At 48.8% G+C, this 15,754-nt stretch overlaps 1 protein-coding gene across 8 annotated transcripts in view; it reads left to right on the forward strand.

Moving 5' to 3' along the window:
* The window catches only part of SH3GLB2 (SH3 domain containing GRB2 like, endophilin B2), a 318,008-nt gene that overhangs the window by 219,630 nt on the left and 82,624 nt on the right, over positions 1–15,754 (forward strand). For 4 of the 8 annotated variants that reach the window (XM_085614022.1, XM_085614021.1, XM_085614023.1 and 1 more), the window contains exons 5-6: positions 599–691; positions 14,019–14,081. In XM_085614022.1, coding sequence (XP_085470148.1) covers positions 599–691; positions 14,019–14,081 — 156 coding nt within the window. The remainder of the gene's footprint in view (positions 1–598; positions 692–14,018; positions 14,082–15,754) is intronic. The other 4 variants (XM_085614028.1, XM_085614027.1, XM_085614025.1 and 1 more) reach the window with 1 other exon arrangement.

A 15,754-nucleotide genomic window follows, 5' to 3' on the forward strand; every position in this document is an offset into this window, starting at 1 on the left:
CTACCAAGAGCTATCCAGAACACCAAAACCTTCACATGACTGAAGAACATCTTGCAGGTTCTTCACGTTTTTTTTACTCTTACCTGTGCTTACCTGCAAGGCATTTTTCTGTCCTAAGTTACCAAGATATTCTTAAGGCCTGCTTGATGGAGAGATTGTTTTGAGGAGGACAGTGAAAAAGCAGCAAATGGCCATACTGAGAGTGTTTGAGGGAATAGCAGGTAAACCCCTACCAGGATGAGGGCAGAATGCAGGGTTTAGTTGGCTGTTGCTATAGGGTGATTGGGAAACTGCTGCTATGGAGAGGAGGATCACTCCATTGAGGGCAATAGGTAACACACTCTAGTGGTATCTTCTTTTGATGTGGGTTTAATGGAGAGCATGTTCAATGCTCATGAGAGTGTTGGAATCTATTAGGTGACGAAGCGGATGGAATAGAAGGAGCCATTGAAGGAAGACCAGACTTTGAGGAGAGGTAACAAGTTGATTTTAGAAGGAACCTCCTCGTTCAGGAACTAAAAAAGGAGCCTTTCGTCAGTTTCAGAGCTTCGATGTCTTCACTTGCAATCTATTTTATATTTGTTTCTTCTGCTTCTAGAAAGAGCGACGGATCCTGGAGAATAGGCGCCTGGACCTCGACGCCTGCAAAGCCCGACTGAAGAAGGCCAAGATTGCAGAGGCGAAAGCTGCGGTAACTTCTTCATCACACATTAAAATCCGCCATTGCCACTGCATGCCTTGCATCTAGCAAGTGGAAGTCTGGGCTCTGCGGGGAAGGGAGCCGCTTGTGAGACAGGCAGTGATGTATCTGCAGGATTGGGGTAGACAAGGGAGAGAACACAAAGGTTGTCTGGTGCTGATGGTGTAGACCATGTTCTTTACCTCTTCTCAATGCTTTCCTGGCAGTGAGGACATTATCCAAATTCCTTTACTTCTACTCTGTCTGAAGCAGCAGCAGATCACATTCTTCTTTCACTCGTGGTGCCCCACAGAGGGGACCCTTTAGTGCTCTAAATAACGCCCCACCTTCCTCCTCATGCATTGGGTCCACCTGCGTGGCAGGCTTTGTCCTTCCGTGTAAGGGAGCCTGGTGAGTGTGCCAAAGCTTGGGTCCCTGCCACTGACCAGAGGTAAGATCTTATACGGAGGTCTTGGAGGCGAAAAGCAGGGTAGGATGTTGGTTGTTTAACTACCTCCTTATTCCTAAAGCGTCCATGATGAAAATGGAGCCCCTCACAAATGGCTGTGAGTTCATGCCATCTCAGCACCATTATTGGTAGCTTCCTCTTCAAAGAGCTCCCTAGTCCATGATGCTGGTTGAATATTTCATAGATAGGACGCATGAACTGTCGATTTTCGCTGTGTGTCACACTTTTCTGTAATCACATACAAGTGAACATATGGTATTGCATTACTCTGCACAGAAAAGCACACAGCTGGTTCTTGTTTTCAGTTGCATTCCCTTTGACACTTGTTTCCATACTAATGTGTCGTTGTGTTTTCTTGCTTCTGTGCACAGTGCGAGGGGGATGTGAGTATAAAGTAGTGCTGGTGCTGAGTTGCAGTGACTTCTCTCTTTTCCATCCTTATCTATCAAGACTCTTCTGCAGTCTGATGTACACATGACCTGTTGAACTAATATTCCTTTTGTCTTCTGCTAATTCTGTGATGGGGTCTAGGGTGGGCACCTATCACCCAGGTGACCTGCTATGGCCAAATGTACCATCTAATTTCCAGATCCCTCATTGGGACATTTGACCTAAGACTGTGCTTCACGTCCATGCTGGAGATTTGTAGGTTAAGGCTAAGCGTCATGCTGGAATTGAGAGTTCTTGATGCAATTCTTGTACCCTGATTGTGAGGGGCACTTTTATCTCATTTCGCTCTGAACCAAGCAGCATGTTTGTGATAGATGCCTGCTCTGGTTCAGGAACTATGTGAAACGTGTGTCCATCTAACGTTATGGCACATTACAGCAGATGTGAGCATCTCTTCAAGCTTTATGTATTCAGCCTGTTGGGAAGAATTTTAAGTAAAGATCATGCACTTTGCAACATTTGTGCCCCTTGCTCGTGATAGACTTCTCTTTGGTTTGTGCACACTGCTCGTGAAGTCTATCAAGGTTTCATGCACCATGTTTGCGATGGATGTATCTATCTAACAATGCGCTTGTGATAGAGACACGTATCCAAGGTTCATGCACCATGCTTGTGATAGAGGCATCTATCTAAGGACATGCTTGTGATAGGCGTCTATCTAAGGTTCATGCACCATGCTTGTGATAGAGGCGTCTATCTAAGGACATGCTTGTGATAGGCGTCTATCTAAGGTTCATGCACCATGCTTGTGATAGAGGCGTCTATCTAAGGACATGCTTGTGATTGGCGTCTATCTAAGGTTCATGTACCATGCTTGTGATAGGCGTCTATCTAAGGTTTATGCACCATACTTGTGATAGAGGTGTCTATCTAAGATTCACGCTTTGATAGAGGCTTCTATCTAAAATTCATGCTTGTGATAGAGGTGTCTATCTAAGGTTCATGCTTGTTAAAGAGGCGTCTATCTAAGGTTCATGCACCATGCTTGTGATAGAGGCGTCTATCTAAGGACATGCTTGTTATAGATGCATCTAAGTTTCATGAACCTTGCTTGTGATAAAAGGTTTCTATCGGGTTCAATCAGTTCGAGGCATGTGGGCTGCTGAATTCATATCTGTGCATAGATCGCCGCCTAGTGTTGGGTCCGGATGTTTGCACGTTGTTGTCCTGGAAGAGTCTTCGAAGTATCACGAGATAGGTGACTCCTCCCCTGGACCACAGTGCGCATGGGCATCTTCTCCATCCTTAGATTGTTTTTTTTTCCGCCATTGGGTTCGGATGTGCTTATCTTAGCTCAAGTTAGGAAAATTTAGTTTAAGGCCAAAAGGCCTTTAGTTTTCGTCGGTACTGTTCCTGTTCGGTATCGACTGCTTTCTTAATTAGTTTAGAAACTTCTTCCAGTTTTTCGGATCCGTTTAATCCGAACATCGACCTTACATCGACGATGGAATCGAGGACCCCATTCAAACGGTGTCCTGTATGCCACGCCAAATACCCACACATCGACGTCCACCCGGTATGCAACAAATGTTTCTCACCGGATCACGACGAATCGAAATGTATGGCCTGTGCTCGATTCCGATCGAAGAAGACTCTCCGGAATCGACGGGCAGCGAGATTAGAAGCGCAGCGATCGGCGCCTGCCCCGGCCAACATCTTCAGCACCGAGGACGAGGATGTTGAGAGCGTGGAAGAAGTAAACTCCAGCCCCGCTTCCGAACACGATTCCCGATCGGAAGACGCCGATGAAGCGCTTTTTCACAGGGAAGAAGCCGTCGACGAGGTAGGAGACTACGATGAGGCCTTTGGGGCCGAAGAAGATAGCTCTAGCGAAGAGCCAGGCCTACCCGTCGATACGGAGGCCGTCAAAGTGCGTCATTCTACGGCTCAGGTCGAGGGATCGCCTCCGGGCCTTACCCGAGATCAATCCCAAAGTTCTTCGGCCCCGCCTTCGGGCCCGGCCTCGAACATCCAGCACGAGCCATTATTACCAAAGACGACTGGATTCCCTTCAACAAAACCGAAACCAATCGTCGCACCAGTTCCACCGAAACCAAAAGTGAAACTGGCAGTGATCGGCTCGAAGCCTTCGAAGACCTCCACTCCTTCGACGCCGACACAGACCATCGGCTCCGAACGCACTAAGAGGGATTTCGGCGCCGAACTCGCTGCAGCGGATATTGGTACCGACCCTAAAAGGAAGGCCCTCGGTCCCACAAAAGCGCCTCGGCCTCTGGCACCGAAGCAGTCGGCCCCGACCACCAAAGTCAAAATGGCCGCTCCATCTAAGTCCACTTCGAAAACGGCGACACACGTCAAGTCATCGGCTCCGACGACCGCTGATACCTCTCTTCGGATCGATGACCCTGTGGCTCCAAAGCAGTTGACGCCTACCTCTACGGTACCGACCGGCACCAAAGGACCTTCAGCGTTCTCGGTGCGACAAGTCGCGGCGTTGTTGCAACGCATCAGGGAACGGGCAGCCCACCGATCCACGTCGGGCCCCGACACGAACAAGGCTCCAAAAGCACCCTCGGCACCAACCAACATCACTTTTGGTTTGCCGCCATCCACAGCGCCGAAGATGTTCGAGATCCGAACTCATGTCCGCCAGACAAAGTCCCCATCTACTGGACACTCACCTTCTGAGCCTTCACAGCCACAATTCATCGACGCCGACACTGGCAGACTGATGCTCCGCAAACGGAAGATCACGCCAGAGAAGGCCTTGGACTCCTACAGAATACCTCTAAAGCACAAATTGCCAGCAGAGTCGGAACCGGTTCTGTATGAACGCTTGCACACCTCCTATCAGGATCCCCAGTCCTTTTCTCCTACGCCCTCCGAAACAGACGCAATGGAGGACTACATGGGTGATGATACCACCTACCCTAGGGATATCGATCCTGAAGAGCAGCAGGACCCAGATCAAGCATGGGATGACCCTACAGCCCAGGGTACCGCAACAGATACCCAGGACACGCAGCTTTACGGCGCCAAAACATCTCCCACAGAGGACACTGCTGCCTTCAATGCCCTCATAGAACGTGCTGCAGCCAATCATGGAGTACAACTCCACTCTGACACGGTTGAGGAAGACTTCTTAGTGGACACTTTCGCCTCCTCCGAGAGAACTGTCAAAACTTTGCCCATGTTGAAAGGTGTTCTCAAACCTGCAAAGGACATTTTCAAAGAAACAACCAGGGCACGGGTGCTAAACCCCAGGATTGAAAAAAAATACAAACCTGCGCCCGGAGACCCTATGTACATTAGAGGTCAGTTACCTCTGGACTCCATGGTGGTTGCTAACGCTCGCAAACGAGCCCACTCGCAAACAGGTGATGCTCCTCCCCAGACAAGGAGTCCAAGGTGCTGGAGACCTCAGGCAAGAGAATTGCAGCTCAAGCAGCAAACATCTGGCGCATTGCCAATACACAGGCCCTCCTGGCCCGCTATGATCGTTCACACTACGACACGCTAGAATCACTACTCCAGCATCTGCCAGATGAATACAAAGAGGCAGCGGAGCTCCTCATCAGAGAGGGACAACTTCTTACCAACGCATCCATTAAGTGCGCACTGGATGCGGCCGACACAGCAGCAAGGGCAATTAACACCAGCGTCATGTTACGCCGACACGCTTGGTTAAGAATCTCCGGATTCAAACCAGAGATTCAAAACAACATCCTAAATCAGCCAGTCAACCCCGACTACTTATTCAGCCCAGAAGTTGACACCACCTTAGAAAAAATAAAGAAAGACACTGACACTGCGAAGTCAATGGGGGCTCTGCAAACGCAGACATTTCGTAGTGGCTCCTTTTGTCGCCCCGGGAATAGGGGAGCAGCTAGAGGCCAGGGGTCACAGCAGCAATACCCTAAAGGGGGCACACAGAGTACCTACGATAAAACCAACAGAGGTGGATATCGTGGCTCCAGCACCAAGGGCAGGGGACGTGGTTACGGCAACACCAGGTCCTCACCCAAGAACAAACAGTGACGCCCTCTCCCTTCCCCCCCCCGACCACATAACACCTGTCGGGGGGAGACTCCAGCGGTTCCTGTCCACGTGGAAAACCATCACCACAGACAGGTGGGTCAGGGACATTATCCAGCACGGTTAGTGTCTCGAATTAACCTCCACTCCACCCAACATACCGCCAAAGCACCGTCCTATGTCCGTAGAGCACTTAGCATTATTGCAGCAGGAAGTGCTAAGTATGCTGCAAAAGGGTGCAATAGAGGTCGTGCCCGTCAACCAGCAGGGGACAGGGGTGTACTCTCTGTACTTCCTAGTCCCAAAAAAGGACGGGTCGCTCAGACCTATACTAGACCTGAGACCCCTCAACCACTACATTCTATCAGAGCATTTCCATATGCTCACCCTACAGCAGGTTCTCCCGCTGCTCAGCCAGGGAGACTTCCTAGCCACACTAGACCTCAAAGATGCGTACTTCCACATACCCATACACCCATCACACAGGAAATATCTCAGGTTCACTATTCAGGGACAGCACTATCAATTCAAAGTCCTCCCCTTCGGCGTGACAACAGCACCCAGGGTTTTCACCAAGTGCCTAGCTACAGTGCCTGCACATGTACGGAGACAACACATTCACGTCTACCCTTACCTGGACGACTGGCTTGTTCAGGCAAAGTCAGCCCAGCAATGTGCCAGCCACATGTCCCTCACCATTCACCTTCTTCACAGTCTGGGATTCTCACTAAATTACCCAAAATCACATCTCCAACCCGCACACGTACAACAGTACCTGGGCGCGACCATAGACACTCTGGCAGCCACAGCTCAGCCAAATTTAGTGAGGATCAACAGCATGCAACTGCTGATCTCAAAGTTCAAACCTCAACACTCCCTTCCTGCGCGAGTGTTCATGCAGTTGATAGGCATGATGGCCTCCTGCATTTTCATAGTTCCGCACGCGAGACTACATATGCGCCCGCTTCAGGAGTGCTTGGCACGTCAATGGAATCAGGCTCACGGGCATTTAAAAGACCTAGTGTTGGTGAGCGGTCGGGCATACAACTCTCTGCATTGGTGGAATCCACAAAACCTTTGCAAGGGCCGACCGTTCCAAGAGCCTATTCCACAAATAATACTGACAGCGGATGCCTCTCTCCAGGGATGGGGAGCTCATGTACTCAGTTACACAGTGCAGGGACTATGGACGACACAACAAAAGAAGATGCACATCAACGTTCTGGAACTGATGGCTATCTTCCTCGCCATGAAGGCATTCAAAGTACACTTGTGCAACAAAGTCGTGTTGATCCGGACGGACAACATGACTGCCATGTACTACATACAGAAGCAGGGAGGAACACACTCTCCACAGTTGTCTCATCTGGCTCAGAGCATGTGGAAGTGGGCCATTCAGAGGAACATATTCCTCATGGCGGAACACCTCCCAGGCAAGGACAACCAGATGGCGGATCTGCTCAGCAGACACAGCCACCAGATGCACGAGTGGGAGCTACACCCATCAGTACTCCAACCGTACTTCCAGCAGTGGGGTCATCCAGAGATAGACCTATTCGCCACAAACGAAAACGCAAAATGCCAAAGCTTTGCCGCCAGGTTCCCACATCCACAGTCGCAGGGCAATGCGATATGGATGAACTGGTCCGGCAGATTTGCGTACGCTTTTCCCCCAGCGCCATTAATACCGCTGGTGGCACGCAAACTGCGACAGCACTCACTGACACTCATCCTAGTTGCTCCAACGTGGGCGTGCCAGCCATGGTACACCACCTTTCTGGAACTATCCGTGGTGCCGCATCAAAGGCTGCGGATAAAACCTGCACTCTTAACGCAGAGCCATGGCGAAATTCAGCACCCAGATCCGCACCGCTGAACCTGGCAATCTGGCTCCTGAAGTCTTAGAGTTTGGCTACCTAAACCTGCCACCTGACTGTATGGAGATCATCAAGGAGGCCAGGAGACCCACTACCAGAGCTTGCTATGCAGCTAAATGGAAGAGGTTTGTCATTTACTGCAACAACAATAACATTAACCCGCTAGACGCATCCATTCAAAACATAATCTGTTACCTCTTACACCTATACCGATGCAATCTGGCATACAACTCAATACGTATCCATTTAACCGCAATAGCAGCCTATCTCCAAAACAGGCAGCACCTCTCTTTATTCAGAGTGCCTGCCATCAAAGCCTTCTTGGAGGGACTTAAACGAGTAATTCCCCCAAGACACCCACCAGCACCGGTGTGGAACCTCAACTTGGTCCTCACCAGACTAATGGGTCCACCCTTCGAACCTCTCCACTCATGTGAGATTTAATTCCTCACCTAGAAAGTAGCTTTCCTAGTAGCAATCACTTCGTTAAGAAGAGTTAGTGAACTCCAGGCACTAACCATTCAAGAGCCATTCATACAGGTTCACGCAAACAGGGTCGTACTACGTACCAACCCCAAATTCATGCCTAAAGTAATATCGCAGTTCCACATGAATCAAACTATTGAACTGCCTGTTTTCTTTCAAAATCCACAAAATGTCGCTGAGAGAATGCTCCATACACTAGATGTAAAGAGGGCCCTCATGTACTATATAGACAGAACTAAGGACTTTAGGAAGACAAAACAACTTTTCGTTGCCTTTTCTCCACAACACAAGGGCAACCCCATTTCCAAAGCAGGTATAGCCAGATGGATCGTTAAATGTATTCAAATTTGCTATCAAAAAGCTAAACGCACATTAACGATTCCCCCACGAGCCCACTCAACACGAAAGTTAGGGGCGTCTATGGCTTTCCTGGGAAACATTCCTTTACAGGAAAAATGTAGAGCAGCCACATGGTCCACTATACATACATTTACCAAACACTACTGCGTAGATGTACACTCAAAACAGCAGGCAGCTGTAGGACAGGCTGTTCTCAAAACTCTTTTTCAGACTGCTGCAGCTGGCACTGGTAGCCGCCGCTAATAGGAGGTACTGCTATGTATTCTATGCACAGATATGAATTCCGCAGCCCACATGCCTCGAACTGAATATGCTACTTACCAGTATGCATCTGTTCTTGGCATGTAGGGCTGCTGACATTCATATCGCCCACCCTCCTCCCCGGCGCCTGTAGCAGCTGCAGCTCTCAGAATTACTGTATAGCATGGTCATCACTTACTGTATCTACTCCATCATTGCCACAATGGCGAAAAACAATCTAAGGATGGAGAAGATGCCCATGCGCACTGTGGTCCTGGGGAGGAGTCACCTATCTCGTGATACTTCGAAGACTCTTCCAGGACAACAACGTGCAAACATCCGGACCCAACACTAGGCGGCGATCTATGCACAGATATGAATGTCAGCAGCCCTACATGCCAAGAACAGATGCATACTGGTAAGTAGCATATTCACTATGCTTGTGATAGAGCTATCTAAGCTCATGCACCGTGGCAACTTATGTCTAAGGTTTATGAACCAGGCTTGTGATGGAGACTTTGTTCTAAGGCCCTTAAATTAGAAACTGGCATCCTTTGTGAGGTGCATCATTATACCTGTGCTAGTGACATGCAGTGGGATGATCAGTGGTTGATCCACCTCTGGTTTAAACTAGTTGTAAGGCTTGACCTCCTGTGATAGATCGGAAACAACAGCAGTACCTATCCTCCTGCACCTACACCTCAGAAGCTAGTGTATGACTGCTGCTACTGTTCTAGGCCTCAAACCGGCGCTGGGTCTGTTTCACTATATTAAACTACAGGAGCTAATCTAGGCTCAGTCCTCTTGTTCTAGACCTCTGAAAAGGAATTGGGCCTGTCCCACTATCCTACCCCTCTAGACGTCTGGAACAGGTGTAAGGGCCTGCCTGTGCTCGGCCTTAGAAAAGGTGCAGGTTATTTTTTCTGTGCTAGACCAGCTGTATGTCCTGTTGTCCTCTGCTTGGCTTGAAGCGGACATGTGGGCTCGGTCATTGTCTACTATGTCTCAGGCGTGGACGTAGAGTTTCTTATCCTGTCCAGTGATATTTGTTGGTGCTGGTGGAAAGGGCAGTACTCCTTTTCTAGGCCTATGGTGTTGGGTCATTACTCTTGTTCTTTGCCTCAAGTGGAGCAGTGAGGTTGTCATCCTGTGCTATTTGTATTTATTTATTTTTAATTTGTAACGCTGGGGGGACTCAGCCAAAGATTAGCGCTTCAGTTGAAAATCTACCTTTTAAAGTTTTTCCTAAAAAGCATGTAAACTCATGGCTGAGAGGCGTAGAATTCCATTGTTTAGGGATGAGATCAGGTAAGAGAAGGTTCTGCAGCCCATTCTAGACGGGGAGATATTTGATACCTAAAGATGATGCCTAGATGAAGTGAGTTTCCATCTATTCTTAAAACTAAAGGAGCCAGAACAATTGTATGGCAAGAAGACACAGGAAGAAGGTAGGATCTTACTCTGGGCATTACAAGTATCAACAATACTGTTCATTTGTTTAGGGAAGGTTAGTTGGGTATCAGTGATGGCAGAGGGGGGGTTGGGGCTGTTGTTCCAATTTATCCAGCCACCATTCTAAGGACAAAGATCAGGAGTGACTGCTGAAGAGTAAATTCTTGGTTTTGTCACTGTTCATTTTGAGGCAGTTCACACTCCTTCATTGTGTCGCCACGTTCATACAACCGACAGATTTCGCTTTGGTGTCGTTGAGATTTTTGAAGATAGATTAAATTGTTTTTTGTGTCGGCGACATATGATACAAAATTAAAGCCGAAGGTTTTTTAACAGAGTAGCCAGTTGTGTCAAAAAGATATAGAATAGTGTGTAGCTCAGAGAGGAGTTTTGAGGCACTCAACATTTGAAGGAAAAGTTCTCCGATCAGAACAGGGCGATGTCAACAGATCTATTCTTCAGTATTAGTCTTCAGGAGCTGACGTAAGGTCCTTTTCTAGACCTCTGGTGCACCGTCGGCACCCTTGTTACAGGCTTGGGAACTGATGTAATGGTCTGTCCTCCTGTGCAATGTCTCAGGTATAGGGGTCTGTCCTTGGTTGGTAGGGCTAAGGTGCCTTGGGTTGGGTCAGTACTTCTCTGCAAGGTCACACTGGCTATTCAGATGAACCTCCGAATCAAGCCTTAGGTCATTATTTTTCTGCTAAACGTTCAGAGCCATTGTAGGACCAGTCTGTGTGTAGTAGACTTCCAGGGTGTATTTTCTTGTGTTAAGCTTCAGGAGCAGATGTAGTGGTAGTCCTGCTGTGCCTTTGGCCTAAATCGATACTCTTGCTGTGCATCAGGTCAAGGTGTCCAGCTGTGCTAGGCACTACAAGCTGGTGTACGTTATTCGGCCAGGCTAGGCCCCATATGTAGGTTCAGTACTTGACCCTGCAGAAGGTGGTTGTGTCCTTCCTTCTGTGTTAGTCTTCAGGTGTAGTGTATGGTCATTACTCCTGCCCTAGGCCTTGGTAGGCGCTGTGTAGTGTTTTCAGCAGGTGCTAGGCCTCATGAACGGATGCATCATTTCTCTTCCTCAGTTAGCAGGAACGGGTGTGTGGTCTGTCACTCTTCTTTAGGCACTGGGAGCAGATGTAGTGTTTGTCTTACTGCATTGGGCTTCAGGACAGGGGCAGGGCCTACCATTCTTTGCTAGGCCTCAGGAAGCGGTGTAGTCACCCTCCTGGGCTACGCCTCAGATGTCTGATGTCCTCGTGGGCTAGATATGCGGATCATTTGTTTGGTTAGTCCTACAATGATAGGCCTCGAGTACACCTGTGCAGTAAACATACAGCAGCTAATATATGTAGGATCTGTACTTCAGCACCACGCTCCTGGAGTTGGATCAGCACCCCTGAGGTAGTTCTGAGGTTCAGGGTCTGTATCCTTTTGATAGGCTGGTGAACCTTGCCTCCTGCGCTAGGTCTAGAGTACAGGGTCAGTCCATGGGTGCTAGGCCTCTGGTGCAGTGGTAGGGTCAGAACTCCTAAGCTATGTCTCAGTAGTTGATGTAGGTTGGAATTCTTCTGCTAAGGCACTGAACCAGGTCTGGTTTCAGTATCTCTTTGCTGTACCTTTAGAGAAGTTGTAGGATCTGTGGTAGACCTCCGGAATATGCATAAAGCCTGTCTTTTTGCCCTAGGCCTCAGGAGCAGATGTCAGGCAGTCTGCATGTGCCTGACCTTAGCCATGGATCAGTACTCTTGTGCTAGGCTTCAGAGTGAAGAATTGGGAGCTGGAGTCAAGTATATATAACTGTGCTAGATTTATGTGAAGAGTCAGTACTCTGGCATGGGCTGGATCTGTCCTCCTCTGATGGACCTCGTGTAGAGAAGGGTCAGTACTCTTGTGTTTGTCTACTGAAACAGCTGAAGGGGCCATCTTCCATTTCCTGCCTCAAGCTCCGGTTCAGACAATCCTATTCCATGCTAGGCCTCTGGTGTAGGGTCACTACTCCTGTGTCCTATTCTAGTCTTCAAAATCAGGCTTGAGGTCTTGCTTCTTGTTCTAGACCTCAGAAGCTGCAGCAGGGTGTGTCATCCTCTTATGCGAGGCCCCATGTGTACAGCCTGTACTCCTGTTCTAGGTCTTAAACTGGTGTAGTGTGTACCCTCTTTTACCCGGTCTCTTACACTGTATCAGAGTCTCTTTCTATGTTAGAACTCTGTACCAGTTGTAGCAACTGCACGGCCTTAGCAGTAGGCGCACAGATTACCCTATTGTGCTAGCCTTTGGGTATAGTGCGAGTGTTTATGTACTAGGCCTTGGGTTTGTCCTGTGTACTTGGCTTCACGAGCATCTGGAGCAGCGTAAGATCTACCTTTCATTGTTTGGTTTCAAGAGCTGGTGTGCCATATGCCCTCTGTGACAGGCCGTGCATGTAGTGTCATTACTTCTGTACTAGGGCTTGAGAGTGGGTGTTTCGGCATCAACAGGTGCTATGCCTCCAAATCAGGTGTTGAGCCTAGCCTATTGAGCTAGGCCACCAGAACTGGTATACCAATGGCACCCTGTGTGAGTCTCAATGTGTAACGTCAGCTCCTGGGCTAGGCCTCGGGACATAGCTTTTCTTAGGCTAATTTGTGGCAGATTCCCCTGGTAGTGTAGGTAATCCTGGGCCAGGCATCATGAGCTGGTGGAGGGTAGATTAATCTCTTAAGGCTCATTTGGAGGGCCAGTGCTGTTGTGGGAAGCATCTGGATCAGGTGTGCTTTGTCCTCCTGTACTAGGCCATGGAAGCATTTGGAAGGCCTGTGCTACACTGCTGGGTCTCAGGAGCTGGTGTGGGGCATCTCTCTCTCACTCTCTTCCTCCCAGTGTAGAATCTCTAGCGCTGTGCTAGGCCCTAGAAACAAGTGTAGGGGGAGTAATCGTGGGCTAGACCTCAAGAGCTGGTGCATGGAGTGTTCCTGTGCTGTGCTTTAAGAGCAGGTGTAGTCTCTATATGTTGCTGCTAGGCCTTAAATGCAGGTGTAGAGTGAGAACGCCTGTGAGATGTCAAAGTAGCCTGGTGTAGGTTCAGTTACTCCTCTGCTAGTGTTGGGATCTGCTTTGGGTATGTCCTCCTCTTGATAGGCTACATGTGTAGTGTCACCACTCTTTTGCTAAGCCTGGGTTGTCTCTTTTTAGTTAGACTTCATTAGTCGTCGTAGTGTGTGTGTTCCTCTGCTGGGTCTCAGAAGCAGGGGTAGGGTGAGTATACCTGTGCTAAAACTGAGGAGCTAGTGAGGAGTCTGTTCTTCTCTGCACGACCTCATGATCTGGTGTAGGGTAAATTGCCCTGGGCTAGGTTTCAGGGCTAGGTGGAGAGCCTGTCTCCCACTGCTAGGCCTTACACAGAGGTGCAGATTGAGTATACATTTGCTAGAGCCCATGAGCTGCGGTCTGTCCTTCTGTACTAGAACTCGGCAGTAGGCGTAGGGCCTGTCATCTACTGCTAGGCCTTACACGGAGGTGCAGATTGAGTATGCCTTTGCTAGAGCCCATGAGCTGCGATCTGTCCTTCTGTACTAGAACTCGGCAGCAGGCGTAGGGCCTGTCACCTACTGCTAGGCCTTAGAAAGGAGGTGTAGGTCGAATACTGCTGTTCTAGACTCCCAAGAGCTGTGCCTTTGTCTGGTACCCTTTGCTAGATAGACCTCCAGTGTAGGGCCTGAACCTTGGTAAGTATGCCGGTGCTAGACCTCAATAGAAGGTGTGAGGGTGGCTATGCCTGTCCTAGACCTTAAAGGGTGGTGTAGGATCTGTCCTACTGTGCTAGAGTGCAGGAACAGGTGGAAGGCATGTTGTCTGCTGCTAGATTTCTGGAGGAGATGTACAGTGTGTCATTCTCTCTTGATGTCATTTGATTGCTATGGTCTGTGTTCTATTAATTTCTACAGATTAGGCTGCCCTTGGGCCCTTGCTCACTGGTGCTTTCACCTCATTTGTATTTCTACATGACGTGTGACCTCTATTCCCCCCACAGGCTTTGCCTGATTTTCAGGAGACAAGGCCACGCAATTATGTTCTGTCAGCCAGCGCATCAGCGGTAAGACCCCACTATCCTTTAGCTCTCACACCATGTCCTGCACCTATTGGCCTTCATGTCCTGGCATTTTCAACATTTTAATCTGTATCGGGCGCCAGTTTGACTTGTAGCGTTTCTTCGCCTCACATACATCTCAGCCAGTGACGGTGGGCGTCTATCTGTAACATGGTGCTGCTCACCTCAGGTGTACCTCAACCAGTGAAAGTGGTGTTACTTCTCCACACGTACACCTCAAGCAGTGGGTGGTGGTTTACTGCCCCCCTCTCACTCACATGTAGCTGTCGTATCTCGTATTTCTTCCCAATATCAGATCAGTTTGGGGTTTGAGATGAGACAGGAGAATGGTACAATAATTAGTGTCAGTTCCCTGTTTTTTAATTTCGTAAACCCTCTGCCCCTATCCCAGCTCCACTACGGTGTGCGTCCTTCACCGGTTCCTTACACGGCATAGTATGGGTGAGATCACATACAACCACCACAAGGTACTGTGACGAAAAATTGTTATTGTCTTATTTGGACATCATACTATGGTCAAAACATCACATAGACTCACACACAGACACACAGACACACACACAGACACACACACAGACACACACACAGACACACACACAGACACACACACACAGACACACACACACAGACACACACACAGACACACACACACAGACACAAACACACACTCTCTCTCTCTCTTCTCTCTCTCTTCTCTCTCTCTCTTCTCTCTCTCTTCTCTCTCTTCTCTCTCTTCTCTCTCTCTTCTCTCCCTTCTCTCTTCTCTCTCTCTTCTCTCTCTTCTCTCCCTTCTCTCTTCTCTCCCTTCTCTCCCTTCTCTCCCTTCTCTCCCTTCTCTCCCTTCTCTCCCTTCTCTCCCTTCTCTCTCTTCTCTCTCTTCTCTCTCCCTTCTCTCTCTCTCTTCTCTCTCTCTTCTCTCTCTCTCTCTCTCTCTCTTCTCTCTCTCTTCTCTCTCTCTTCTCTCTCTCTTCTCTCTCTCTTCTCTCTTCTTCTCTCTCTCTTCTCTCTCTCTCTCGGAAAATTGGTGGTTCTGTGGGCATGGTCTGGTTCTCCTCTGCCTGTTGGATGATGCTTCCCAAGAAGTGCTTCGCATGTGATCCCACTGGAAGTCTTGGCCAGTGAAAGAAAACTGCTCAACAGAAACGAGCGCCAACAAATACATATGTCCTTGGCAAGATATAATCTTCTGAGTACTGTCCACATATGCTGTCCTGAGCCTAAGTAAGGGTTGGTGATCACATGAAAGCTTGTGGGCGAGAAGTATTTGTAAGTTCCTCTGCACGTCACATGTTTGCCGAATGACATTTGGAGTATATCTGTGGTACTTTACTTCATGTTCATGCTAACTGTCGTTGAGTGTTGGGACACGCCTTCATAAATGAAACCACTGAAGTTGTAGTACTGGCCAGCCTTAGCCAGAGGAGTATGTACCCTCACAAACATATGTCCAGTTCCAGGGCCACTTTTCTTTTGGCTGACCTGCTCACAAACATTACATGAATGCTCCCTCAAACCATTGACCTCTTTGCTAGCCTACGCATCGATGGAAAAACACACCCACCCAAGATGTGCTTCTGCTCAAGCCGCTAAAATGCAGGGCATGTACTTTCCCACCGTCCTGATCATTAACACCTATGACTGATTAGACCTATGTGGTG

The sequence above is a fragment of the Triturus cristatus genome, chromosome 1_2, assembly GCF_964204655.1.
Source record: "Triturus cristatus chromosome 1_2, aTriCri1.1, whole genome shotgun sequence".
NCBI classification, from domain to species: Eukaryota; Metazoa; Chordata; class Amphibia; order Caudata; family Salamandridae; genus Triturus; species Triturus cristatus.